General features: G+C 35.2%; 1 protein-coding gene across 4 annotated transcripts in view; it reads left to right on the top strand.

Annotated features, from left to right (window-relative positions):
- PPARG (peroxisome proliferator activated receptor gamma) overlaps positions 1-27,263 on the top strand; it is a 55,583-nt gene that overhangs the window by 17,483 nt on the left and 10,837 nt on the right. For all 4 annotated transcript variants that reach the window (XM_042880419.1, XM_042880418.1, XM_042880421.1 and 1 more), the window contains exons 2-5: positions 12,892-13,119; positions 14,684-14,853; positions 16,308-16,446; positions 24,092-24,291. In XM_042880419.1, coding sequence (XP_042736353.1) covers positions 12,900-13,119; positions 14,684-14,853; positions 16,308-16,446; positions 24,092-24,291 — 729 coding nt within the window. In that variant the 5' untranslated portion in view covers positions 12,892-12,899. The remainder of the gene's footprint in view (positions 1-12,891; positions 13,120-14,683; positions 14,854-16,307; positions 16,447-24,091; positions 24,292-27,263) is intronic.

Below are 27,263 nucleotides of genomic sequence, written 5' to 3'. Positions count from 1 at the left end.
TACAAACTGAGATCTCTACAGGCAATTGTCAATCTCATATACAGATCTGGAATCCATATGAACGTAGATGACTGGGACACACACTGACCTTTTAGCTTACTTTACGGATACTGTGTACTCTCCTCAATATTTGTATGTACAAAATGTATGTACTAGATGCTGTGTCTCTCCTTAGTATTTACAGAATTCTCAGTTTAATTAGTCCTTAATGATTCGCTCAAGCATTGGTAAATTCTTTCAGCTGAAAATAAAGGAATTTGAAAAACCACTGCTTATCATCAAAGTAATGCAATTCTGAAAGTATACATTAATACATTTTTTCTTAACAGTGGACTGTTCTCAGCTGTGGATACTCTGCTTTCTGTTTCTGTCCTTACAATGATGTCATTGTAACTCTTGAAAGTTCCATGACAAAAGTAGGAACACTACTTATATCTTCCTTTAATAGAATGAACTGTACAGTCATACATTCACTGTAGAATTGTAGGATAGTTTGAGTTGGAAGGGACTCCTTAAGGGTCATCTAATCCAACTACCTTGCAATGATCAGGGTGCTCATAGCCCATCCAGCCTGAACCTTAATGTCTCCAGCAGTGGGGCATCCACCAGCTCGATGGATAACCTGTGCCAGTACTTCACTACCACTATTGTTTAAAAAAAAAAAACAACACTTTTTTTTCCCTATATCCCACCTAAATCTCCCCTCTTTTAGTTTGAAATCATTTCCCTTTGTCCTGTCACAACAGACCCTGCTAAAGAGTCTTTATAACCCCTCTTTAAACTACTGAAAGGCTGCACTCAGGTCTCCCCTAAGGCTTCTCCGGGCTGAACAGCCTCTGCTCTCTCAGCCAGTCCTCATAAGGGGACTTGCATCTCTGCCATCTCTTGCATAATTTTTGTTGCCATCCTGTGGATGCACACCAACAGGTCCGTGTCTCTCCTGTGCTGAGGACTCCACATCTGGATACAGTGCTCCAGGTGAGGTCTGACAGGGCAGAGTAGAGGGGTGGGATCACCTCCCTGACCTGCTGAACACAGTGCTTTTGATACAGGCCAGGATACAGTTGGCTTTCTGGGCTGCAAGGGCACGCTGCTGCTTCATGTACAGCTGCCATCCACCAGTACACCCAGGTCTTTTTCAGCAGGGCTGTGCTTCATTCTTATATTTCCCAGCATGTACTGACAGTGGGGATTGCTGTGACACAGGTTCAAGACCTTACCCTTAGACTTGTTGAAGCTCAGGAGGTTCATCTGGGCCTGCTTCTGGAGCCTGTCTGGGTCTCTGGGTGGCATCCTGTCCCACAGGTGTCAGCCTGTATCTCACTGCTTGGTGCAAACTTTCTGAGGGTGCACTCAGTCCCACTGAGTGGGAAGAGTTATCATTGACAAAGCTATCACAGAGCACTGATCCCTGAGGGCCACCACTTGTCACTGATTTCCATCCAGTCAAAAGTCTGCTGCCTGTGTATGTTAGTATGGTAAGAATGAGACTTGCTATGTATAGACACTGTGTTTTAAAGATCACTGGTAGTATTAACTGAAGAATAATATCAAACACCATTTTGAAATGGTAGCTAATTACCCAGGGAAAACCAGCAGCAGTTTGCACTGTGGAACTGAAGAATTAGTTTTTTGTCAGGCAAATATGTTTGTTTAAATATTAAGATATTGAACAAAACCTTGTTGTTGTTGTTTTTTTTTTCTCCTTTGAAAATTACATTTGAAATGGAATTAAATGTCTGTCAAATTCTATCCCATTCCAATGGCTCACATCAGATTCTCAGAGAAGCTTGTGACAAGGAGGCCTTTTCTTAGAAAACTGATGAGGAATGTGTGACATAAGGCTTAAATAGCTGTGCTTAATTGCTGAGCACGTACCCTGAATGCATGTATTGCAATATTTTGTTTTTCATTGCAAAGGGAGTTTTGTTTGTGAACATTAGAGGGTAAGAGTAGAAATAACATTACCGAGATCAGTTGAATTTTCCAATGGTTTGGTTGACCTCCAGAACTTAGAGATTGTTAGAAAAATTGTTACCCCATCAGCTTGCATTTTACCCTAGTTTGTTTCAGAACTCAAGGAAATTCAGTTATGTTCTAGGGTTTCTGGGTATTATCCGTCCTCCAATTACTTTGATTCTGGGTTCTGGTGTGTTTTTTTCCCTCTGTTCTGTAATTCAGTTCTGAGTTCCAGTCTGTAAGAATACCGATCAGAAAATTTCTAACCAAACTCCTGTGACTTCCGTAGGAATTAAGGAATACAATGATATAAGAGGAAGTAAGTTGGTGTTAATTTTATGGCAGCTGAGTTTTTATAGTTTCTATGTTAATATTCTTTCTCGAATTGCTATTACTTAATCATAGGCTAGCTTTAACATTTTATGTCTATCTCACATGATAGTCATTTTTCAGTGCTGAATTTTGTTCTGAAAGTTTCCACCTACTTTGCTTCTGGGATAAAATCTGGTGTACATTGTTATACTTTGTCATTTTTCATACTGACCCTAAAATACAGAAATGTGAAACATTCTTATGATGTTCCTCCCATGTAGTGCAATAGAAGATTCAAAAGTGAAACTGTTAAAAGTAACTTAAATTTGGAGCACAGTTCATAATTAATGTACTGACATTCATTAAATATTTCTTACTGTGTTGCAATTTCAGTTACAAAAGCAAGCTTACCCTATTTCTGACCTTATTTTACACACCTGTGTAGACAGTCTGAAGTCACCCTGATATGGGATAATTTTAAAGCTATGTCAAAGAATCAGTATGTGGAAAGATGGAGTACACAAGATGCAAAGAGCATTGATCTGAATGCATGATTAACATCATGCAGTATTGAGAACAATAATTATTGAATTACATGTAAAAACATGTCAACATATCTTGGGACTGTTTCAGAGGGTCAAAAGTACAGTAGTCAGATGACAACAGATTGCTCTATTACTGAAAAGTAGCAGAGCAGGTTTTATGCTTCTTAGTTGGTACAGTTGAGAAGATTAATTTTTCTGCTAATTTAAAAGATCAAAGAGATATATTTGTGCAACAGATGATAGATGTACAAAAGTTCATGTATATCTATTACTGAATTATTTTAGGTGAGTGCTTTTACTGTGGGCTGTTTCAAAGCCTGCTGGTATATGAAATTGAAATGGAGAACCTGGTTTTATTTTGCCTTGTCAAAATAATGACAATAATTGTGGTGGAATTAAGAGTAGCATCTTTCAGTGCTGTGCTGGCTGACATAGCGCTCTGAAGGGGTTTGTCTATTACAAGTAGTACCCTTCCAAGTTTAGGATTGCCTGACAGAAGAGTTTTAGTAGCTAATGAAGGTGCACTTCTGTAATAGCATGTAAATTACTGTACTCCAGACAAAATCTGAACTCATTCTTTTGTTAGACTGCTTGAAGGGGCATCTAGAAAAGAAAAAATATATAATCTCTGGTGTTTAACTAGCTTAACACCACAGAGTTTAGTGACTGTACAGGAGCATTTACTGGGTATCTTACTCTTGACATAAGTCAGAAATCAAATTAATTTTGAAAATAGGAAAATGTGTTCCTAGCCATGCTGAGGCATTGTACGTCATTCACAAATAGCATTAAGCATGTTTGTTAGTGAATGACTTCTGCAACATGGTGCTTTTTAAGTAGTAGGTCAGAATATTTTAAATTGTAGCAAATAAAAAAAGTGTCTCATCAGAATATATAGGTGCTGCATTAAGATACACTTTGCATTTTTAGTACTTTAGAAAATGACAGCTTTGTGAGGAAACGGATCTTCCTGATATGAGAGAAACATTTTTATGGATAATTTGCAATGCATCTGACTGCCAGGAAAAACTTTAAAAGTGGGATTTAATTCAAGGAATGAGTTTCAACTCATGTTGCATTTGTTTCTCCTCCTTCTCTTCCTGTGGGAGTATTCAGTATTCTGCCATGGCAGGGAACAGAGTTGAGGATATTAATGAGTATATTTTACTCTGTTAAAGCTGTGTGTCTTATTATCTCATCTCTTGGAAACAGAGATGTGAACATTAAGAAACACTGACTTGATGAAGTCTGAGGAAAGAAAAAATCCCAGGCTACTTACCAACAGTCTCATGTGTCTGTAAAAATACCTCAATGAATTCCCTGCAACTACTATGTGAGATGAGAACGTTTTATTTGGTTATTTGGATATTTATTTTATAAAAATGCGTCAGTGCTTGTATCAAATTTATTTCACCTACGATGTCATATAGATCAAAATTAACTGGATATTGTGAACATCCGTAGTAAATGCTGAATGGTATTAATATTTCAAAAAGAAATGCAAACACTCTTCAGATCTGAACTCTGTAGTAAAGTGCATCTATTGTAAATTTTCTTGCTAGCTATGTATCCTAGCTGATAAACATTGACCATGAACTATTTTTAAAGAATGAAGTCCATGATTAGTATATTGAAATGCATTAAAAGACATAGTGATAATAACCTAATGATACCAAGTGAACAGTGACGTGTAAGATTGTCTCATTAATAGCTGCAATGCTACGCTCCTCTGGAATATTTTGTTATGCTACCTGCTGAAATCTTTGCTAGTTTGGCAAAGGCTTAAGAAGCCATTGAGGAATTTGCAAATTTTCACATAATGGATCACGTGTGAACACAACATAGATTTACTAGATAGCCCTGCACTTATTTAACTAAATGTTCAGTAGGCAGCTAGCGAACTGACGCTGTTGTTTCATGGTAGCTGTGAGCTGATTTCGTTGGCTCTGGGCTCAGTGCTATCACTGCAGTTAGTGAGAAACAGCAATTTTTTCATAGAAACTGTATGTATAGTTCATATAATACATGTCTTTTATACATCTAAAATGTGTATTTTACAATAATTTCTTGTTGATCTATATCACAGCATATGTTGATAGAAATCATGCATATGCTTATAGTTTAGCAATACACCCTAAAGAAATCACTGAATTGTTTGAATTATATGATTTTCCAGTAGTTAGTAAAACTTTTACTAGATCTGAGTAATACAGAGTTTACCCAGTGTAATAAACAAATGCCAGCAATAAAATGTCTTAAAATGAGTCTTTAAGCCAAGTACAGTTCTGAGAATGTTCATGTACTTGTCAATTGTTCTGTGCAACTTTCTAGTTGATAAAGCTTGCGTGTCTCTGTATTTTAAAATCAATGACTTAATTCAGTCTTGTGAGGCCATGTATATGACAAGAGAAGGCCTACTCCTTACTGCCTTGGCACACTCAGTTACTACATTTTGCCAAAGGGGGCAAAGGTCTCCCTTAAGAAGCCAGCTTTTTCTGATTACAAAATTGAATGTGATTCATCACCAGTCTATCAGTATCCTTTTCAAAATCACAATGATTCATAGAGAGTAACGCCTACATTTTATGTCATGAGATAGTTTTACAGTATTGCCAGTGCAAGTTAGGAGCATGTTGTTGTTTCTCATTTCATCAAATCCCTCAAAACCAAAATTACTCAAATCTGAGCCCTAGTAATGCATTTAGGTGTGTTATAAGCTCCAATATGTCCTCTTTACCCTTTAGAATCTTGTGTTTATTTTGACTCTTAACAGAAGAATTTTTGTATTTTTCACATCTTTGTGCTTCTGTTTTCTGTGTTGTTGTTCAACAAATGAAATAACCATTTATATTTTGAAGCCCATGAAATATCTTTAAGATCTTCTCAAAGAAAACAGCATTGGAAGACATCAGGGTGGCATCTGTCTGTAACAAGAGAACTCATTTTTCTGTTCAGGCATTTCTATGAGCAATTTGAGGGTGCATTCCCACAGATGATGAATCTGAGCTAACAGAGTAGCAATCATTTCAGTAGCTCAGTGTTCTGCCCTGGTTATGACTGTAGCAGAACATTTTCCTCTTCCTGGTCAGCAGTCTTTTTTCACTGGGAGCCCAATGCTGCGTCTCTTACAGAATTCTGTGGTTGTGTTCTCAATCATTTCATAGTGCTCTTCCTCCTGAATCTGAGTTATCTATACAGCTTTTCAAAGATACAAATCAGTATTTCTAACACCAGTTATCATCTCTTGTGCAGTGTTTTCAGTTTCTATTTAAATTAATAGTTAAGCACAGCCTTGCCATTATTTTTTTTTTATATATATATCCTGAGAATTTGTATTGAGGCAGCCTGTGTTTTTTTTAAGATTGTTCATTTGCATTTGTATTTACAGTTGTTTCTGTTGCTGCAAAAGCATGAAATATTGCTAACTCAAATGAGAAGTCAAGGCCATGTGCCATTTTCTGTGAACTATAGGCACAGAATAGAAAATATATGTTAAATTAAACAGATCTATTATTCTCACAAAGAACTTTATTTTTTTAATCCTCTTTCTGTTAACTATTCCCTGCTGGACATTGTAGTAAATGTTATGGACCGTGCTTTGAAGTCGTTACAGTGTGTAGTTGTGAATCAGTAACAGGAATAAGATACATTTCATACTGATTTATGAGCTGCTTGCTTTTGTCCTCTTGTGTTTGCACTTCCACCATTTCTGGTGTTTTACTGTGCAGCCTTGGTGAGAGGGTGGATCCATTGACATCACCACACCAATCTTATTTGGCTTTTTGTAGGATCTCAGTGTCTGTTCTCTGCAGCCCTTGCACAGAGCAGCACTTGGATTTCTGAGCTTGGTTGTTAAGACAACCACTCTGGCACTCTGTGGTTTACGTTGGGTGACAGAAATGGCATCTCGTGGCAGGGTTTCAAGACATTCCTGGGAGTGTTGTTTGTTGTTGTTGATTTGTTGTATTTTGTTTTGCTTGTTTTCTATCACACCTTTAACACTCTGCCCGGTTCCAACTCTTCACTGTCAGGTTTTGGCCCTGTGCTTGTTTTGCTGGTTAGTGCAGCAAGCTGTAGAACAAGACTTTCATAAACTCCTATTCTTCCACTTAGTGATTAATCTTTGAATTGCTCACGTTGGCTGGACTCTCCCTTGCTAGTGATGCATACCTCCTCCTCTGAATAAAGATATATCAGAGCCACTTTGTCTAGAACCACCAGGCTTACTTTTATATTGAATGCTTATACCTATTCTTTAAATGTGTGCTGTGTTGCATCCTTTTCATATTGCTGGGTATCTTTCCTAACAGACGTGTTCACTTTTTGGGCCATGTTTAGATGGCTTGAGGGTTGAATCTAAGAACAGAGAAGAAAATGTTATCTATTGTCTTCATCCTGTGCTTAGAGTTAGGGCTGCATTAAAAGTAATGAACTAAATCACCTGAGAACTTCTTCACTAAGTCGTTTGCTCTTGTGGAGCTAATTCCTGATGGTAACTACTGCTGGAAGACACAAGGTATTTCCTTCTTCTTAAAGGAAAGTTACACAGGAGGGATGAAACATGCTTCTGTTTTTTCAATATAAATTCTGGCTTTAGTTTATCTTTCTCTAGTTGCAACAAATTCACGTATTGCTCTTTTGTTTTCCAGTGAGCTTAGTTTCTGTTCCTGTAAGTAGTTTTGGTAAATTCATGCTTAAATTAAAAACTGGAGGTCAGGTGATACAACAGTACAAGCAGGAGCGATGTCTGAGGTGCATGGCGGAGTGTTCTCGTTGCTGCTACACTGCACAGTTCTGAGGTGGGAATGCTGGGGGTAGTGCTGAGTTTTCAAATAAGACTGAACATACAATGCTAAAACTTGATCTAAGTGAGCCTAAGTGTCCAATTTCCACCGCTGTACCCATTTCTCACTTGTAATTTTCTTGGAAAAATACTTTTTTTTTTTTTTTTTTTTTTACTAAGTCTGGTAAACACATTGCAGTTCTGTGCACAAATCATGACATAAATGGATTCTTGCCTTGAATTTTACAGGCAAGTATGGATGAAAATAAATTCTTCTACTTCTTGATTTCTGTATCATAACATTACAAGACTCACAGTGGAACTTCTAAAGGAAATCCTCACATCTTTTTGCTGCTGTTTGTTTTTCGCCATTTCAAGCTTACTGAGCTTGGCAAAAAGTCCTTTGGGATTTTGTCAAATACTGAATTGTTTGTATCAGCCAACATGGCTCTTTTCATGGACTTTTTTGCTTGTTTGTTTGTTTTAAGAATGTCACCGATTGTGTCAGCAGAGTTCTTGGAAAAAGCTTTTTTAGTTATGTTGTGCTCCCTCTGCTGACTCTGCAGCAACAGAACACAAAGGAGTTCAGGTCCTACACTATGGAGTGGTTTGCTGGATTTGAGAACCTGGAGATCACACCAGCATCGTTGTTTTAATGAATTAAATGGAATCTGTCCAAGAGCGTTAAGTTATTCTTTACAATATAGAAAAAAATTGACATGTTTTGGCTTATCTAAAACTATTTGGATAAATAGTGCCTTTGTTTTATGCAGATTTTCTTATTAGGTAAAGTCCACTATACAGACAGATACTTTAAATGACAAATATATTGTTTTCATGAGTAAAGAGGTTAAAGCCTGATCGCACTTAGACATAATCATGGATATAAAAAATGTATAGAGCAATGCAATCCCTACTGAAAGAAACTACAGTTTGAATAAACATACGAGGTGAGAAATAAAATAACATCATGCTTTCTCTGAACATGTAGAGAACTGAGACAGAGAGCATGGAGTAGTAACTTTTACTCTCCAGGACAAATCAGGTATAGTAAGATGATGCAAGTTTTCACTAAATAACCAGAAGAAAAATTAATAAAAGGCTATCTCTTTTTAATCTGTCTCTTAATAGAATTCATGCCTATTTACACCTTCCAGAAACATTGGTAAGTTACTTTTCAAACACAGTGTATCACAAAATCAGACCATATGCCTCCTATTTAGGACCTGAAAACAGCGCTGATCAAAATGTTGGTTTAATCTATTTATGCATTGCCAATAGGATTTCTGTGTCAGAGGCAATGAAAAAACTGAGTTATTGAAAGGGAAATGTGATTCCTTTATTGCAGGATGGTCCTTATTCTTCTTACAGTCCATCACAGCAATTCCTTCACAAGACATTAATGAAGTTCTCTAATTAAGTGGATGTGACACCATCGTTTAGGGTTCGTTTATTTTGAGGTATACACAAAGCATGTCACTGTTATGTAGATAAATTAAACATACAGGGATATGAAGCTGATCCTTCACTATCTCTATTTTTTCTTAAAAGTTCGGAATGGTTTTATGATCTTGACCAATTCATACATGAAGTTAATTCAGAGATGGTCTGCACCTGCTCTAATTAAATTAATTAGCAAGGTTCTCATCACATTCAGCAGAACCTGCATATTAATTTATTTGATAAACTCTATGAGACATTTATATCAGAGATGAAATTCAAACTATAGCATGAAATGTGTATTTAACTTAAGAAAAAACCGCAAACCTTATACACGTAGCGTTAATTATTGTATATGTTCATATTTACTTTGGGCCTATAGTATTATTATGCCATTGTCTTGATTTTAGCTCAAAGCTGAGATGCAGCAGCTTTTCTCTTTTTTGTTGTTCTTGATTTTCTGCATCTCGTGTTACACTAGGATGTTTTGTTTGTTTCACTGAATACCTAGAGGGTCACATTTTGGTACTTTAATCTGGAAAAAGCGTGCCTAGAATGCAGAGCAACAGGCCTTTCAGGTTAACTGAGCACAGGTAGTCCTTATGGCAAAGAGAAGGCTGTGATCCAGGATGCTTTTCATACCGTGATGGTCTCTGACACTGTATTCTGTGCTTTTCTATTAAAAAAATGCACTGAAGAGTTTCCTTATGAATTGGAAATCAGTTCAGCTTGAAATGTCTACTGAGTGACACAGTTCTCACAGCACTCTGATAAGGCTAAGCTAACATAGTGGCTGATGGTTTATACAATTACTAGCTAAGGTCACGTGCCTTCTTTTACTTCCTTATAGACAGTAGTTACCTGTTGGTTGTGTGAGATTAAGTGCATATGATGGGAGTTATAGCAACTAGAATCATCTCTCAGTTCTTAAAGTTACCTCAACAGCATTTTCTTTCAGTCTGTGGTTGTTTTTTTTTTTCTTGATGAAATATTAAATCATATTCTTTGGCTTTATGTGAGTGACATCCCTGCTTGTTTTCTGCACAATCTTCTCTTGGCTGAGGATGATTTTTTTACACATGGAAATCTTTTAATCCAACTTAATGTTTTGATTACCTGGATTTCACATGGGCATCTGTGAATTTTATGGAGTTCTTCATAAGTTTGTTGGGACTAACTAACTAAGATGGGACTTATGCTTGGATGTTTGGTTTTTGTTGTTTGAGGATACCAATTGAACATTATGTTGCGAAGGAAAATGTTGGCATTCACCTTTTCAAGGGGAAGAAAAAGAAGATATACAACAGAAGTTAGGTAAAGTTCCATACAAATGAGAAATATTTTGAAAACAAACTATTAAACACAGGAACAGCTTAACGTTTCAGTTTGCAGTAACGTAAGAATAAAATCGGCACGTATCTTTTCATTCCTCTAATATTTATAATACAAATCAGACAATATTGGAAAAGCTCATTTTCTTCCACTGAGGTGGTGAATTGTATTAAATTTAGCAGGATATTTATGATTCAGCTAAGACCAGTCATATGTGAAGAAGATTAGAACTTCAAATCTGTGCTGAAATGGTCTGATTTTATATCCAAAACTTCTTATAATTCTGAAATGTTTATGAATATTATTGGTTTGGGGGTCATTAGTGCCTTACTGTTTTGCTGTACAAAGAAATTATATATTATGTGCATTGTGATCCAGAAGTAAACAAATAGAGATTTACATAGCTAAGGTTAATAGTTTTGAGTGGAAGAAAAGCAGTTAATGTACATGCAAATCTGTGTTAATTAAATCCTACTTATGTCAGTCATTTTAGCATGCTAGACTCATCTGTTCAATGAAATCTTCAGATTTACACAATTGTGTGTGTATGTATATGTATTTTCATGTATGCATGGTGCAATTATGAGGTATGCAAGTGGCCATCTTAGACAACATGAAGGTTTTTAATTTTGTCTATCTTACAAAAAATGAAAAGTATGCATTTTTTGTAGTAAAATCATTTAACAAAACCATTTTTAATCGTCTGAAGAAATGGTATTTACTTACCATAGGATGTTAACCTCCGGAAGGAGTGGAGTTCAGTCTTTATCCTTATTTCATTAAGGTTAGCATGTAAATCTGTATATCCTATCTACTGGCTTCGGAGAGGTAGATAGTTAGCTGACTGTTAGAGTAACCTAGCCAGAAGTTCACCATTAAACACTGTTTGCTTTACAGAACTCTACTTTATCAGGCACGTAGTGATAGCAGTGTGAAGGAACTGTGGGTTGCCCTCCTGTTCTGTGAGGGACAATGTGTGTGATGTGGAGCATGTGCTACAGCAGGAACACTTGGGTTCTCACTGCAGAGTAGTCTTACCTGAATTTCCAGCCACTGATGTCAGTGTTCAAGGTTGTGCTGTGAGCCCTAAGAGGAGGAAGAATTATGGTGGCTTTCCTGAGGAAAGAATAAGAGAACCACAAGCATGTCTGGCCATTACCATCTTGGCACTTCAGCACAGTTGATAGGGGAGGATGGTCACTGTTGTACCTACTTATCTCCCTGTCAAAACAAAGGATCATCTCAAAGGAACAGAGCAGGTCTCTTCCATTACATTCATTTCATAACGGTTTTGGAACTGTTGCAGAGTAGTTTTGACTAATTCCAAATAGAGCAAATCAAATAAGTTTCTGTCATCTAAATGTTAAAAGCTATTTACTTGATGGATCTGAAGTCAAAATTAAACAGCCAAAGTGACCAAGTTATTTTAGTTCCATAATCTGTATCCTATTTTTAGATTAAATGTCCTTCTTATGAATCATAAAAAACTGAATATGAATGCTTCTTACGAATCAGTTTGAGGAATATGAATTTTTTCATAGTTGAAATATGTTTAAATCAATGATTTTTGGTTGATCTGCCTGTCAGATAAGCATCTGACTCAGATAACATTTTATAACTCAATCTAAATTTATTCAATTTGCCAAAGATTTTCACAGGTTGAAGCTTTTTGTTTATGGCTCTCAGGTTCTGCATAAACATATATGGGATTTAAGAAGTTACAGAGTAATTTTCCTTGAGCCTTGCATTTAAGATTCTGGTATAAAAGTTTTGATGTACTTGACCAACTAAGGGTTTCACAGTAAAACTATAATTATTTAATACCAACTACAATTTTTTTTTCTTGATATAAAAAAAAAAAAAAAAACTTTAGTATTTAGATGTTATTGTGAGATGCAGTTAAGGTCAGTGTGATCGATCTCTGTAAAAATGGTGAGCAGTTTGTTTCCAGCGTACTTTAATTTCACATAATTGATTTTTTTTTAATGACTTGCGTGCCTACTAAAGAACACTCGTGTTCCACAAAATGATCTATAAAAATGAATTTGTGTTTCACCTGAACACTCACGATTTTTTTCCTCATGTATTTTTTGCCAGTTATTCACTTGACTGCTCTATTATTCCGTGAATTCTCTAATTGTCTCTGCTGCCTTTCGAAGTATGGATCAGGTCATTCTAGTAGCACACCTATGACTTGCTATTCTGTTCCAAGGCTAACCTGAGCACTGGATGCCAACAAAATGTCATTTGTTTTATGATGTGTATGACGTTAGGGCCTGTGTAGGAAGTACCTCAAAGCTGTATTAGCTGTTCAGTATTATCCGTGCAATACTCCTAGACTATGGTGAAAAACTCAAGCCAAATGATGAAGGGAGACAAGACTTTCCCCTAAAGCCTACACCCGAATGTTGATTTGCATCTTGGCCCTTTGGGCACTAGGCAATTAGGCCTCACTTGGGCTCAAACACATTACAGAAATAACTAGCATCTTTAAAAAGCCTGTTTCTTTTTTGTTTTCAGAGATTACAATGGTTGACACAGAAATGCCGTTTTGGCCCGTTAATTTTGGAATTAGCCCAGTGGATCTGTCTGCGATGGATGATCATATGCATTCCTTTGACATAAAGCCATTTACCACTGTTGATTTTTCAAGCATTTCTTCTCCACACTATGAAGATATACCTCTTGGAAGAGCTGATCAAACAAGCATTGATTATAAATATGACATCAAGCTCCAGGATTGCCAAAGTACGTTTTTTATTTTTCTATATTTCTTTGTGCTCACATTTGCTTCATTCTCTAGAAATTGTACCACCAGCAATTGGATGGATTCAGATGCCTAAATGCACAGATTGTAAATCCAAAAATCAGCAGATATTCATGTGATATTATGATAGGGCAACCTTCACTCTTCTAGAGTAGCCTCTAGTGACTAGACAAGTTGTCATATAGTAACTCCCAGCATATGTAACATATTAATTAATAATAAATTGAGCAACAGGCTAAGAAGCTGATGAAATGGAAATATTGGCTGCTACTGAGTTTGTAAAACTTTTATCAGTCTTCCTAATGCACACATAACCTCAAAGATTTGTGACATAGTATTTTTTTATATAGTACAAAACACCAGCATCTTTCCCCAGTTATGTAAAGATAGTACACAGAATTCTTCTTTACAGGAAAAAAAGAAAAGTAGTCTACTCTGAAATAAAAGTTGCTATTGCATTCCTACTCATAGTAAGAAGTCAGATTGCTGTGTCTGGAACTTTTTTAAAGATCCACTGAGTCTATTTAAATCTGACATCACTTTTGTAGGAATCGTTCATGAAATTCTGGCTAGGAGGATTATACTATTTAGTTTTGGTAATAGAAGTACCCAGTACCTGGTTCTCTCTGAGTTATTTACGAAGTGAATTAAAATACACTTGTACTGCTAATAATTTATTTCTCTTTTGCTTGATTAGAAAATCCCGTGGTATTTTCATAACAAACAAGAGAGTTGATTAGCTAAATCATTAGGCATGCTAAATGCTCACGGTCTTAGTCAGCTAACTTTCCTCTTCCTTTTTTCCTCTGGTTTCTGTAGAAAAGAAAACTTCCCAGTTTATGTAGTGTAGCCAAACAGAAAACAAAACATTCATGTTATGGTAATACTGCATCTGTCATGTAATTCCTGAAGTGTGATTTGATGTAATGTTATGGTGTCAATTGTCCCAGCTTTCTTCTTTGACCAGCTGTGATTGATTTAAATATATCATATTTGGTTGTTTGAGCTTATCAATATTACAAAGTGCTTTCACAATAATTAGAAATGTTGGGAAGATTCATCTCTAGTCTGCATCCTAGGAGGGAGATAAATTTCATTAAATATATAAATTATTCACTGTGTGTTTATTGCATAGGTGTTTTTTCATGAGATTAGAGTGTCCAGTTCTTCTCTCTGCAGTAGTTCTGAACACCTTAAGTAACCTAATTAGGTACTGAGAAAAGGAGTAAGACAACTTGAGTATGAGGTCTTCATGTGCAAATTTTACACATCTATAGTAAAATTGTTCTGCACTACAAAGCTGGAAAGTGAATTTGTGATATGATTGCCATATGCCTCTTCAAGGCTTTCAGCTTACACACTATGAGTGAAATAGCTGCATACAACTTCCATTTCCTTTGTTTACTACCATCATTTTGTATTACAAAGCATACCTATGAATCTGGCTGTGTTTACTGTGATTGTTTCTGATTCTTCCTTGCTGCTTCTTCTACCATATATTTAATCACACTTTGAATTATTCATTTAAATCTTCTCTATATGCAGGTGCAATCAAAATGGAGCCTCCTTCTCCACCCTATTTTTCTGAAAAAGTGCAGTTATACAATAAACCACATGAGGAGTCTTCCAACTCATTTATGGCTATTGAATGTCGTGTGTGTGGGGACAAGGCCTCTGGATTTCATTATGGAGTGCATGCATGTGAAGGTTGTAAGGTAAGTTGTCACAAATGTGTTTTCTCTGAAGATTTAATACTATTTTCATTTAAATAAGTTTGAAGTCTTTTAAATTGTTTCATACACACTACATATACTGTAGTAAGTGGAAGTCTTAACATGTTTGTTTTTGTCACTTATGTTACTGATCTATTTAAAATCTTTGTGCACTTCTACTTTTGTTAATTATAGAGTTGTGTTCCTTTCTTGCTGTCTTGGAGATCACTGGATCTCCATGAATTTGAATTCATAAAGCAGGCTTATTCTGAATTTCAAACCTCAATACTCTAAGCAATTTAAAATTCAAACTCTATTGTTAAGACTCATTAGAGTTCCTTTACCCAATTTACACATTCTAGGTGACTAGAGAATAGTCTAATGAAATTAGAGAATGTGGCTATCCACTTTAAAACACCACTGACTTCTTTTGATGGTTTTTAGTGTCTATAATAAATAAAGGAAAGTGAAAATTGATTGTCCTCAAGAATGAGAAGATAAGAACCAGAGAAAGAAATTACATTAAATTCATTGAGTTAAAAAAAATTAAAAATACACATTTTAAATTCAGGTTGTTGCTATTTTCAATAATCCTGAGGATATTGAAGTGATAGTAAAAACCCAGTGCAGACCTGAACTAAAATTTTGAGCGCTGAATTAGGAATATATATAAAGCAGTGAGTGTGTTGTTGATTTGTTTACATTACAGCAAACCATATGCACATGAATCAATATTATGCTTTTATTGTTGTATTTATTCTGTGAGGACACTGTTACAATGAACTGAGGACAAATTCAGATAATCTTTATTCATCACTTATTATTGATTTCAGAAAGTACTTTTAGATTATCAAAAGACAGAACTGTGAATTTCCATAATGATATCCATCCTTGTAAGACCTCGTAAGATTTCTGTTTAATAATTACCATGACTTTGGTATCAAGTTTCTGGTTTTATTCACATGCCTGTGTACTTTGCAAACTTGTAAGATCCAAACAACAGGAACAAACTAGAAAATAAAATCTTGAAGATAGAACCCAGAAATACACATTGCAAAATTAGGGTAGCACGGTGCCAACAAAAAGAAATAGAATAGCCACTTCTCCCATGAGCCCTAAAAGGACTTCTCTTCTTCGGTCTCACTGTTTCTGTAGGATTGTCAGTTTGTGATAATGCCATCCTTTCAACCCTATTCATTCCCGTTAGTTTTCATAGATTTTTATTTTCTAGACTATTACCCATGTCAAGCTGGGCTGAAAATGGCTGATAAGTTTAGAATGGGAGCATGCTGCTATGCAGATATGAACACACGAGCATTGCTTTCTTCAGAAATCTGTCTAATACGAATTTAGACTCAGTGTGCATGCAGAAATGTGCTTTGTATGCCTATACAGAATTGAGACAGTGACGCTGTCAGTGTTTAATCTGTCCTTTTACGTTTTTATGTTTGTTACAGGGCTTTTTTCGAAGAACAATCAGATTAAAACTTATTTATGACAGGTGTGATCTTAATTGTCGCATCCATAAGAAAAGCAGAAATAAATGTCAATACTGCAGATTTCAGAAATGTCTTGCAGTTGGAATGTCACATAATGGTAAGTATATACAGCATATTATAAAACAGTAGTGTTTGTTTTCAAAAATAACATGAAGCATGTATCTGTTTACTGAGTTTGATGCTCTGATGTTTTGAGCCTTCTGTTTCTTTATACCAGACACTGTAGAAATAGGTATCAGAGAGACTGCCCATGTGTTTAGGAGAGTATGTAAACAATTGGAGATTAATTAACATAAGAATCAGATAGGTAAAGATTTGCACTTGTCACTGTATACACAATATAACCAGTGTGTTGATTTTTCTCTCTGTCATTCTTGCTCATTTCACATATTCCTAATGTAATCTTTTTTTTCAGCTCATGGTCAAGCTGGTAAGGCATATTCCATACCATAGCTCAGTACCCCTTTGAAAACTGAACTTAGTTATGAAGTATGGAGTAGAAAGTTTATCAAAAGTTTGTGAATAACAGCACCTTAAATTTGATGCACAAGATGCTTATCCAGGGCAGTCAGCATTGCTGAGTTCACTTTTCCTTATGTTGGAACACAACATACTTTGAACAAATGGGCCATATGCTGTACTGTTTTAAAAAAAAAAAAAAAAAAAAAAAAAGCCATAAAAAAACAACTGTCCTCCTCCTCCCGTAGGATACCCACATCTGGGCATAGATTCCAATGTGTGGTAAGTAGGAGTATAGTGTTTCTTAGCATGCTCATTCAGCTCTTGGCCTCTCATCATATAGTGTGTATAGCTGTTATTCCTTTGTACTATACATTGTCTGACCTCCCATCATCCAGAGGGTAAACATCCTCTCCCATCTGTAAACTGTAAGCAGCATTTCCATTTTGTATATGTTCTAGTCTTTGCTTGCAAAGCTGTATGCAATCGTGTATGGTTCTGTGATTGCCTTCTTTACAGTAGGAAAAGCAGTGAGCATTAAGCGTATCACTGTGCTGCTCTCTTGTATACAATATAGAAGAAAATCTCTGAATTTTAAAATTAACAAATCAATTCATTTAGAAATACTTACTTATGAATGTTTAGACAGAAAGATAGAAATGATGAAGATTCTTTGCTGCCTTGCATTGGCAAAGTTTAGTAGAAACAGGAATTAAATGTCATAACATGGAGACTTATGTAATTCAAAGGGTAAAGAATTGCAAACATGACTGGGAAAATAATTTTTGTGGTTTTTTGTTTTTTGGGCTTTTTTGAACTTCCATTATTTTCACTATTAAAAAAAAATTACAGAAATGAGTGCACTGTCCCCAAGAGGAAGGCTTAACTGTGATTTGTGATGTTAGTGCACACAGTGAATGTAAATAGAGATGGGAAATGTTTTGCCAATAGAAAATATGGTTTTCCAACCCTGGGATGCAACAGTAGCTCTTAAAAATAAAACTAATTTTGAAATGCTACTGTGGGTATTTTTATAGTGATTCAAGACTGTTCTGTTATTATTATTTTTTTTCAAGGTGAATGCCAGATTCTCTCATAAACTAGCAACATGGTTTCCATTTATATCAATGTGAACCATGTGCAGCCCCATCAAAAATGGGAACGTTGAGATCATCATCTCTGCCTTAGCAATGCGAAGGGCCCAGGAACAATTCTCACCAGCTAATTCTTCTTGGACAGCCACAGCAAGGAAGAAGCATTGGCACCTGCAGAGATCATGGTTGTGAGGAACAGGAGAGGGGAATAGGTTTGCCATTTTTTCCCAGGGCTTAAAAGAATGCTTTCATTGACTTTTACCATGAATTTACTTACCGAGGAGTTATTAGTGCTTACATTCAAGTGTTAGCTTCTACATTTGTGTTTTTTGCCTGCTCCGGTAACATCAGATCGTATGAAGCAGAACCCTCCTCCTCCATCATTTATAAACAAACACACATCTAAAAAATAAGTAAGATTTGCCTTTGAAGACAGAAGTCTCCATAAAGAAACGTGCAGAAGCACAACACTGAAAGTTGTGAATGGCACCGAGACAGATTCTAATGTTACATTTACAGCTTCAAGTTGGACAATTTGGATAGTGAAACTATCTGATTTTTAAATGCTTGGAATCAGAATGTGGATTCCTTGCCTGAGGGTTCCACTCTGGCTGTCTTTGCATAGACACATTATTGCAGAATGAATAGTTAGGGCACTTAAAAAAAATTGGGGGGGGAGGGGGGGGGGAAAATGCAAGGAGACACTGAGCAGCTAACAGCCACATTTTTTCATGTATAAATGCTACATACCACTTAGCTGAAGGTTAAGAAAGACAGTAGTGTTCTCATGCTTTGGATATTGTTTTCCTTTCCTTCTCTAACCACAGTGCTGCTCTGTGTTTAACCCTCAGTTGCTCAGATTGCATTCTGAAATACCACTCCGCAGAAGTTTCATTCTTTTATTTTAGAAATGTTACTAGGTTTGGTTTGTTTTTTTTTTTTTTTTCTCTGGCATTTAAAGATATTATTTATATCAAGCCACACAGTGTACTGAGAGAGCACACATGACAATGTATCTTTATTATCACTTCTGGGAGTAAAGAAATAGATGGTAAAAGCAGTCACAGGAGGGAGGGAAAAGCAGTAAAGAGGGAAGGTCCTGTGACTCACCTAACAGAACCCTGAAATTTTCCTCAGCAATCAGAAGTGCTGTGAACTCCTCTTACCCACTCTGTGAACTCCTCTTTTTCTGCTTAACTTCCACAAGTATTGCCAATCCTTCCTACTTCTCATCTCAACCCAAATTCCACTGCTGTTTCCCACATTCCCTCTGTAAACCCACTGACCTCTCCTTGACTTTATCTCAGTCCCCTGAAAACGACTTCTCCAAAACAAAACTACTAGGCTAGTACCACAGAATTGAATTTTGACCCAGATTTTGCCTGCTATGATAATAAAAACTGAACAATCTACTGTAGTTAGTATAGTATTTATAAAATATACTTTAAATGTTAAAGAACATACTTATATTTTAAAACTATATTTTTGCCTGTCAAATTATAAGTTAGAAATTTTTGATTCACAACTTTCTAACTTTTTGTTATTAACAAATCATTACATTTAAAATATACTTTTGGATCCTAGTGACCTCTTGTTTAGGAAAATTTATGAATTTTATCACATTTTATCATTTTTGTGACACAGGGACAGCATCTAAAGGTGAATCACTTCTATTATTAAATCTTAAAAATACACATTTAGAAAAAAATGTAGGAATGACAGATTGCTAATAAACATACAATCCACCACCTAAAAATCTCTACATATTTTTAAAAGTTGCATAGCATACTTTATTCCAAGTTTGTTTTTCACATGCTAAACACAACAAAGTATGAGTTATTCCTGAGGTATTTAATTATTGGTGAATTTTATTATGTGAAAGTCTGATATGATGACAAGCATTAAGCTAGACCCTAAAGATGAATTAGTGTGGAACGCTGTAAAAGCCTGTTATCTTCTAGGGGAAGTAAATTCACTATTTGAAAAGACTTGATTCTATCAGTTGAATGTCAGCTCTACTGATTTTAGTGGCTGTTTTGTTGAACTGATGGATAGTGCTGCTAAGTGGGTTGTTAAAGCAACAACGGATGAGATAGTCTCCCTCTACCATTTTTATTTGCTATTTAAAAAATAAGAAACCACAATAAGGAGTAGTTTAGATTGATTTAACATTTGACATAATAGCTTTCAATAGCATGTATAAGCTTTGTTGTATCTGAATGCAGCATTCAGACATTCAAGAATAGAAGCTAATGCTTAGAACATAGTTCACCGTTCTGCAGTATGTGCTAATTTTCTTCCAAAGCAATCCTGACATTTTAGCAAAATGAACTTAAAATGCTCTTTTTTTCTTTTTATAGAGAAGAGATGAATCTGGTATTTTAGGCAAGTTGGCATCATGATGCTGTATGCTAAACCTATGTCAAATATTCCTTAAAAATACATGCCAAATTTATATGCAGCTTTTTTCATGTATCAATTGATAGTTCTCCACTGTGTCAGTGAGATTGAACTCCAAAATAGATTATGCATGAATGTGTGAGTTATCTAATACCAATGAAATTTACTGGGCTTTTTACCTGCATATGTAAAAATTAGACATGTGAAAACGAAAAATTAGGTATGATTCCAACAAGGAACAGTATTGGGAAAAAAACAGCATAGCAAGAAAAAGATAATTAGTTTTTATAGCACTTTTCATATTGAGATCTCTAAGCATTTCCTATGCAAGTAAGTATCATCATCACAAGGCAAATAAGAATAAATGTTAAATTAAAGAGGACATCTGCCTAGAACTATTAAGAGTATACAAATGTATGACAAACTCCAAATTAATCTGTAAATTAACCGAAATAATTTTATATTAGCACTAGGGCTCATCGCACATACTATTCAAAGGTAATTTGTTGCCCTTTGTTGGTCATGGATGAGTGCATCATTCTAGAACACCCTAAGTTAATTTTCTGTAAGGAAAATAAATCCATTGTAAGTTGTCTTTTATTATAATTCTGTTATTGTAAAGTTTTAATGGATAATTACCAACAATTTGCTATTTAGTAATATCAACTTGCTAGCATGAATAACTGTAATTGACTTTCCAAGAGGCAAGATAAAACTACACACAGAATTCAGGTTATATGGTAAGGGGCATATGTAGAAAATCACAGTAAACATACTATGCTGTCCTTTGATACTCAAAACTCATAGTAAGCCTGTTTCTTGCTACAGTATCTGTGCAACAGTAGATAGATACAGTTATGTGGAAAATTGCCATAAGATTTTAAAAAAAGAAACTACCTACCACCCTCCCACCCCCAAATTTTGAAAACATAGATACGTACTTAGGGAAAAAAAGTTGCTAGCCTATGTCTGAATTTCCAGCAAGATGTTTGTTACCAGTCCTTATTCTTGAAAAGAATACAAGTATACATCTTCGTTATTCTCTAATAACAAAACAGCATCTAGTTTGAAAATCCTCAATCATTTCAGTAAAATCTCTAACAGCACTATTTCAGTAATCAGTGCCACAGTTGGTGGATACACTATGCTATATCATCAAGAATTTTCTAGTAAGGATTTAACTCTTTTAATTAAAAGAGGAGGAAAGAAGAAGGTGGGGGGGAAAAAAAAAAACCTATTGTTTTCAATGCCTTGGGGAAGTATAAAAATTATTTTAGAGCTAAGTTAATATTAAATCATAGGAAGGGGAAGCAATATACCATCTTTTTTTTTTTTTTTTTTTTTTTTTTTTTTTTTTAATCCCTTGTTTTATTCCCTTATTTGTACAAAGTAACTGCGGTGAAAGGGGACCTTGCCAGGGAGATTCTAGATTCTGAGCTTCTGCAAACCCTGAATTTCCAGAACAGAATCATGTTACACCAGAATCATGTTTCGTACTATTTAGTCAAGCTCCATTTGTGTAGTATTTTAAGAGTTACTATGCTTACAGTGTGAGTTTATAGAATTCATATCAGACTGTTAAGTATGCATGATTTATTATAAACGTAAAGGTATTATATATGATGCTGTAAGCTTATTTCATGTAAAATTTCAGAACAGTCTATCATAGTTTATTATAACAAAATACTTTTCTAGCCAAAAGCACCTAGCTCCTGGTAGAATTATGAAGTCTTTCAAAGGACATGTTTCTTTTTTTTGGTTTGTTTTTTTTTTTTTTTTAGAGTTGTTAAGTGTTTGTTGTGTATTAAGAAGTCCTCAGGTCACACTCAACATATTTCAGGGAGTGATGAGCATTTTACAGACATAAGCAATTCATCTCTTTTTTTTTTTAATTAACAGTCCTTTATATGAGGCTAATATTTGCCTTGCTTCACTTTCCACATTAAAAGTTCACTGTAATAGTCCAACAATTCTTGCTAGACTTCACTGAAGGCATTAGTTAGCAAGTTCTTCTTAAAAAGACAGCTACGAGGAGCTGAATCTATTGCCAGTAAACCAATCAGAAGCATCAAAGTATTGAGGCTTTTCTATTGATGAAGCTGTTCCAAATACACGTTTGAAGAGTGGTCCAATCTGAATCGTGGAATTATCTAAGTTGGAAAAGACCTCAAAAGATTTATCAGGGCTTTTGAGCCGTTCTAGAATGTCACTTAAAGAAGTTCATCATTTTCTGTAAATGGTTTACTGTTAGCATCGAGGTGGACTGGCAGTGATGTCTCACTGAAAACTATTGTTAGTAGCTGATTAAGAGTGCTCAGTATTCCTTAGAGGAGAGGAAAAAGTGCAGTGGTAGATACGATCTAAAACAAATATCAGTTGGCGATCATTCAAAATTTCCCTCATAAAAAGCAATAAGCAACAGATATTTACAGGAAAAAAATAAATCACTGTTAATTTGGTCCTACTGGACTAAGTTTTGTTTCAGACCAATTTTCATTCTCATAAATAAGCAATAAGAATACCCCCAGAAATGAAACATACAGCTTGCATCACTCAGAGACCAAGTTTACTGGAAGAGAAAGTAGAGTAGTAAAAAACAAACAGAAAAAAAACACTGATATAAAAGAACTGATCCATAAGTACAGTAAATGCTATGTTTTAAATATAATTATTTATTATTGGAAAAGGTATCCTTTTTTTCATCAACACACTGCAAGCATCCTGCAAGCAGGAAAGTAGCTGACAATTTCCAAAATAAACATCCCTAGTGTAATGGTGTGCATGACCTTAGGAACAACTTGTTCTTATCTAGGGAAGGCATTAAGCATTGAAAAAATATTAATAATATTTCTCTTTCCTCCTGCAGCTAAAAATGCAAACCTTTATTTCTTCCTTCTGTTTTTTTTTCTTTGTCGTTGTTTTGATGCTCTGTTTTTTTTGTTTGTTTGTTTTTTACTGTAAAATAAGTCCTGTTTACTGAAATACCATATGATAAATCAGTCTTGATCTTGATGGTTCATTTGAACTATTTTCTAAGCCCATCTCTGTAAGTATAAACAGTGACTTGACTATTAAGTACATAGAGGTAAAACTGAGAGGTTTACAGCCAACCCTACAGATATGTAAAGGAATTGAGATCATACGACTAGTGGAACCCTTTGCTGTTCTTACAGTATAACAATCACATACAGTTGTGATGAAGAACTCAGGCTTTTCGTAATTTTTATTCCCTGTACTTATTTTTTTCTCATTCTTTAACTATTTTGGTAATATTTTAAATCACTTGATACATTAAGCTCAGTTGAACTATTTAGGAATTCATTCCTGCAAGGCATGTGAGTGTTTTGTTTCTAAATGAAGAACCTGAGATCTGTGTAGTGATTTGCCCAAAACAATCCAAAGCTGAACAGTAGTTCCTATCCTGAATAAACTGAATTTTAATATCTTAAAGACTCCTTATATTTGATTTAGGTTGTCAGTAGAATCAGTGGTTTTCTCTAACTCAGACTGTCCAATGGACTGGCAATAATTCTTGCGTATCAGAGCATGATATTGAAATAGAACTATTTGGGCACGTGTTATTTTCCTTTTGAGATTGGTTTGTTTACCTATCTTTGAAGCACTTTAGTATTTGCCTATATTATTGGAGAGAAAAGTCTTCCTCTTTTTTGTCTATGTATTGTTTTAAGAAAAAAATTGAGTAACTTATAATAAAAGGTGACAGAAAAATAAAAATATCCATTTGTGGGTGCAACTGTAGCTATGGTAATTACTTGTCATCTTCTTCAGCCATCAGGTTTGGGCGAATGCCACAGGCGGAGAAGGAGAAGCTCTTGGCAGAGATTTCCAGCGACATCGACCAGTTAAATCCTGAATCTGCTGATCTGCGAGCGCTTGCCAAGCATTTGTATGACTCATACATAAAGTCCTTCCCTCTGACCAAAGCCAAGGCAAGGGCGATCTTGACAGGAAAGACGACAGACAAATCAGTTAGTTCCCTCTGTTTTCTTTTTTTTTTCCTTTTGAGTAAATGATTTACCACATTGACAACACATCTTTAAAAAGAAAAACAAAAAAAAAACAAAAAAACTTTGCTGTTGGCAGTTGCATGTTTCAAGCTGAGTCTGAAACACAGGAAATGTTTTTAGATAGGATAAGTAAACATCATTTGAAAAAACTCCAAGTCCACCTAATAAAATACTTGAAACCGGTACAAGAATTTGAAGGTCATCTTAACCTTTTTGTATTCTCTGATCCATTCTTCCCGTTTTTCTTCTCCTTTATCAGAGGTTATCTTCCACGCTATCTGTTTTAAGTGGCTATCTAGCTGTCAGCAATTGGTTGCTACACTATTCAAGCATCCATATTGTAGCATGTTATCATAGAATATTATCACTGCTGGCAATATTCTTTCTTAGAAGTGTCAAGTGATTCACAATGCGAATAGCATCCTGGGCTCTAACTATAATGTTTATTCTTATGATACTCCGATGACTTCCTGTATTTAAGTAGATGATCATGGATCGGTATTCTGTGCTAGTGCAAGTTGAATTTTAGGAGAATGCACACAAAAATCATTGACATAGAGAAAATTTATGGGTTCCTTTGGAAACTTCACTGTCAGTATTTAACAGCCTTTTGTCAGTGGGAAGAAGGATGAATAAGATCTGATGATTGTGGTAGATTTTTTTTTTTTTCAATTTTATCACTATTGTGGTAACTAAAGATCAAAATGACATTTCCCAAACTAGTAACTCTTAGTTTGATGTATTTTCTAAAGCGAATAGCAGAAATTTTATTGCCAGGGTTTCAACAGACTCTATTTAATTTTCTTCACAAATTTCAAAGATAGGAAAAGGTATTTCATTTTGTCCTTCTAAGGACTTCTGGAATCATAATTTGAATGTAGTTTCTAGTTTGGTTGCAGCCAAAAAAAAAAAAAAATCCACTTTAGCTATAGCAGACATTTTCAGTTTGAGTAACTGATCATTATGGAGTGTATGAAGTTTGAACTATTGTCATTTATTTATCCTGCAGAAAGCTGATATGCTAAGTCTACTTGATGATCATTACTTTTTCAGAGTCTTTCCACTGCTTCCCTCTCTTTATCAGAAACAGAGATTACTGGAAAAGAATTAACATAGCAGTTTAATTTATTTGCATTCTCTATGTTTTTGGAATAGGAAACATACTGCAAGTGGTGCACATAATTGTATATCTTGTTAACTGCCCTTCATCCTCCTTCTTTCTGTATTGTACACTTGTACTACTCCTTGTTCATCATAAGCTTCATATTGTGCCATAGTGATTATATGTGCAATAGGCAGATGAAAAAGGAGGGAAGAAAGATCAGCCACAGATGGGCATTCATCAGGCACAAGAAATTCCTCTGCTAAGTGGGTATCATGGCAAAAAAAAAAAAAAAAGCCAGCATAATGATTGAGCTAAAACACAAAACTGTGACATATATCACCCCTCCTTCTCTTCCTAGAGAAAGTGTGGTGGAGTTCTGTGTTCAAATGACTGACCACTTTCACAGCCTCTGTCTGCAGAACTGTGGGAGTAGTAAACTCTAACTGCTGGTGGGTAGTAGTAAGCATCTTTGGGCAGTATCATGCACACTCAAAAGAGAGTAGCTATTTGCAGTTATAAAAATTCCATAACAATTTAGCTCTGAATAGACTTAAAAACTGATTTAATGAATTTGAAATAGAATTAGTTAATGGAAACTCCTGCAGTTCTGAGAGGGTACTGCTGACTGTGTATAGAATGGTGTGGGTTATTTTTTAAATCTCTTCTGCAGCTTGAAGTGAATATAAAAAAGAATGAGCGCTCACATGAATAAGGCATTAAAATCAGTGATGATGAAGGATCTTAAATTAAACAACAAGTCTCTAGTCCAGTTTTGTAATTCCTTGCATTTTAATTAGGCATGTTAACAAAGCTGTTAATATCAGATGTTTGTTCAGTGCAGCATGAACCATTTAATCATTAGTCCTCTAAGGAAAGATTCTTCAGGCAATTTCAAGAAATCCTCAATTAACCACTTATTTAAAATCAGAGGATACCTCTATATTCTGAAACAAACTGTTTCCAGATCCTAACAAAAGTTTTCTTGGCATTACTTTTTTTAATCTTCATTTTCAAAATTCTTAATTTTTCAAAATTGATTTATTCCAAATAAATTTATTTCCCAGTCAGACTCATTCTTGTGTTCTGAATTGTGCTGTTGCAGATTGTGTCATGTTATTTGTGTTTTCTTCCCCCACTGACAATTATTTTTAAGCTTAGTTACATCCTAACCTTGTGATTTTTAAAGTAGTTAACAGCAAAAGGTTAAGTTTATTAGATAACTAATGCCATTAATTCTGTATTCAAGTTCAGTGCTTCAAGTTTTATCCTTCTATAACCATAAAAAGAATCTAACAGCATGTGAAGTATTTAAAGTGGGAATATAGTGTCTCTCCACAAAAATAAACTGTATCATCAGAAGTGCAGACATTTTGCTAAACACTTACTAGTTAGATTTGGTATAAAGCAGTAAAATTCAGGTAGGGGGAGTAACATTTTCATTTTGTGTGAATGGGTATTTGGAGCTTTGAATTATAGTGTTACAGAACTTCTGTAAAATGGGAGGAAAAAAAAAAAAAAAAAAAACAGGGCAAAAAATCATGAATATTGTAAATGTTGTTACCTCCTTTACCTCCCACTCCTCCAGATAAGAAAAGTGTCACCCAAAGTCCTATTTTTAACATGTTGATTTACAGAACACGATAAGTCCGTAAGAATTACTTATCCTTTCTGTATATCATTTTAACATTATGAGAACGTTTGCTTTAATAGGAATATAAAGATTTAACCCAAAAGTGACTACTCCTGATGCACTGCCCAGGTATTTCTAAGTGTTTTCTGATGAGTTATTCCTCAGTATGTTACTCCAATTTCTCAAGAGCCAAATGTT

This window comes from Lagopus leucura, unplaced genomic scaffold (assembly GCF_019238085.1).
Source record: "Lagopus leucura isolate 7727_CA_CO unplaced genomic scaffold, USGS_WTPT01 Super-Scaffold_100026, whole genome shotgun sequence".
NCBI classification, from domain to species: Eukaryota; Metazoa; Chordata; class Aves; order Galliformes; family Phasianidae; genus Lagopus; species Lagopus leucura.
Note: the sequence above shows the minus strand (reverse complement) of the source record. Positions and strands in the feature narration are given on the sequence as shown.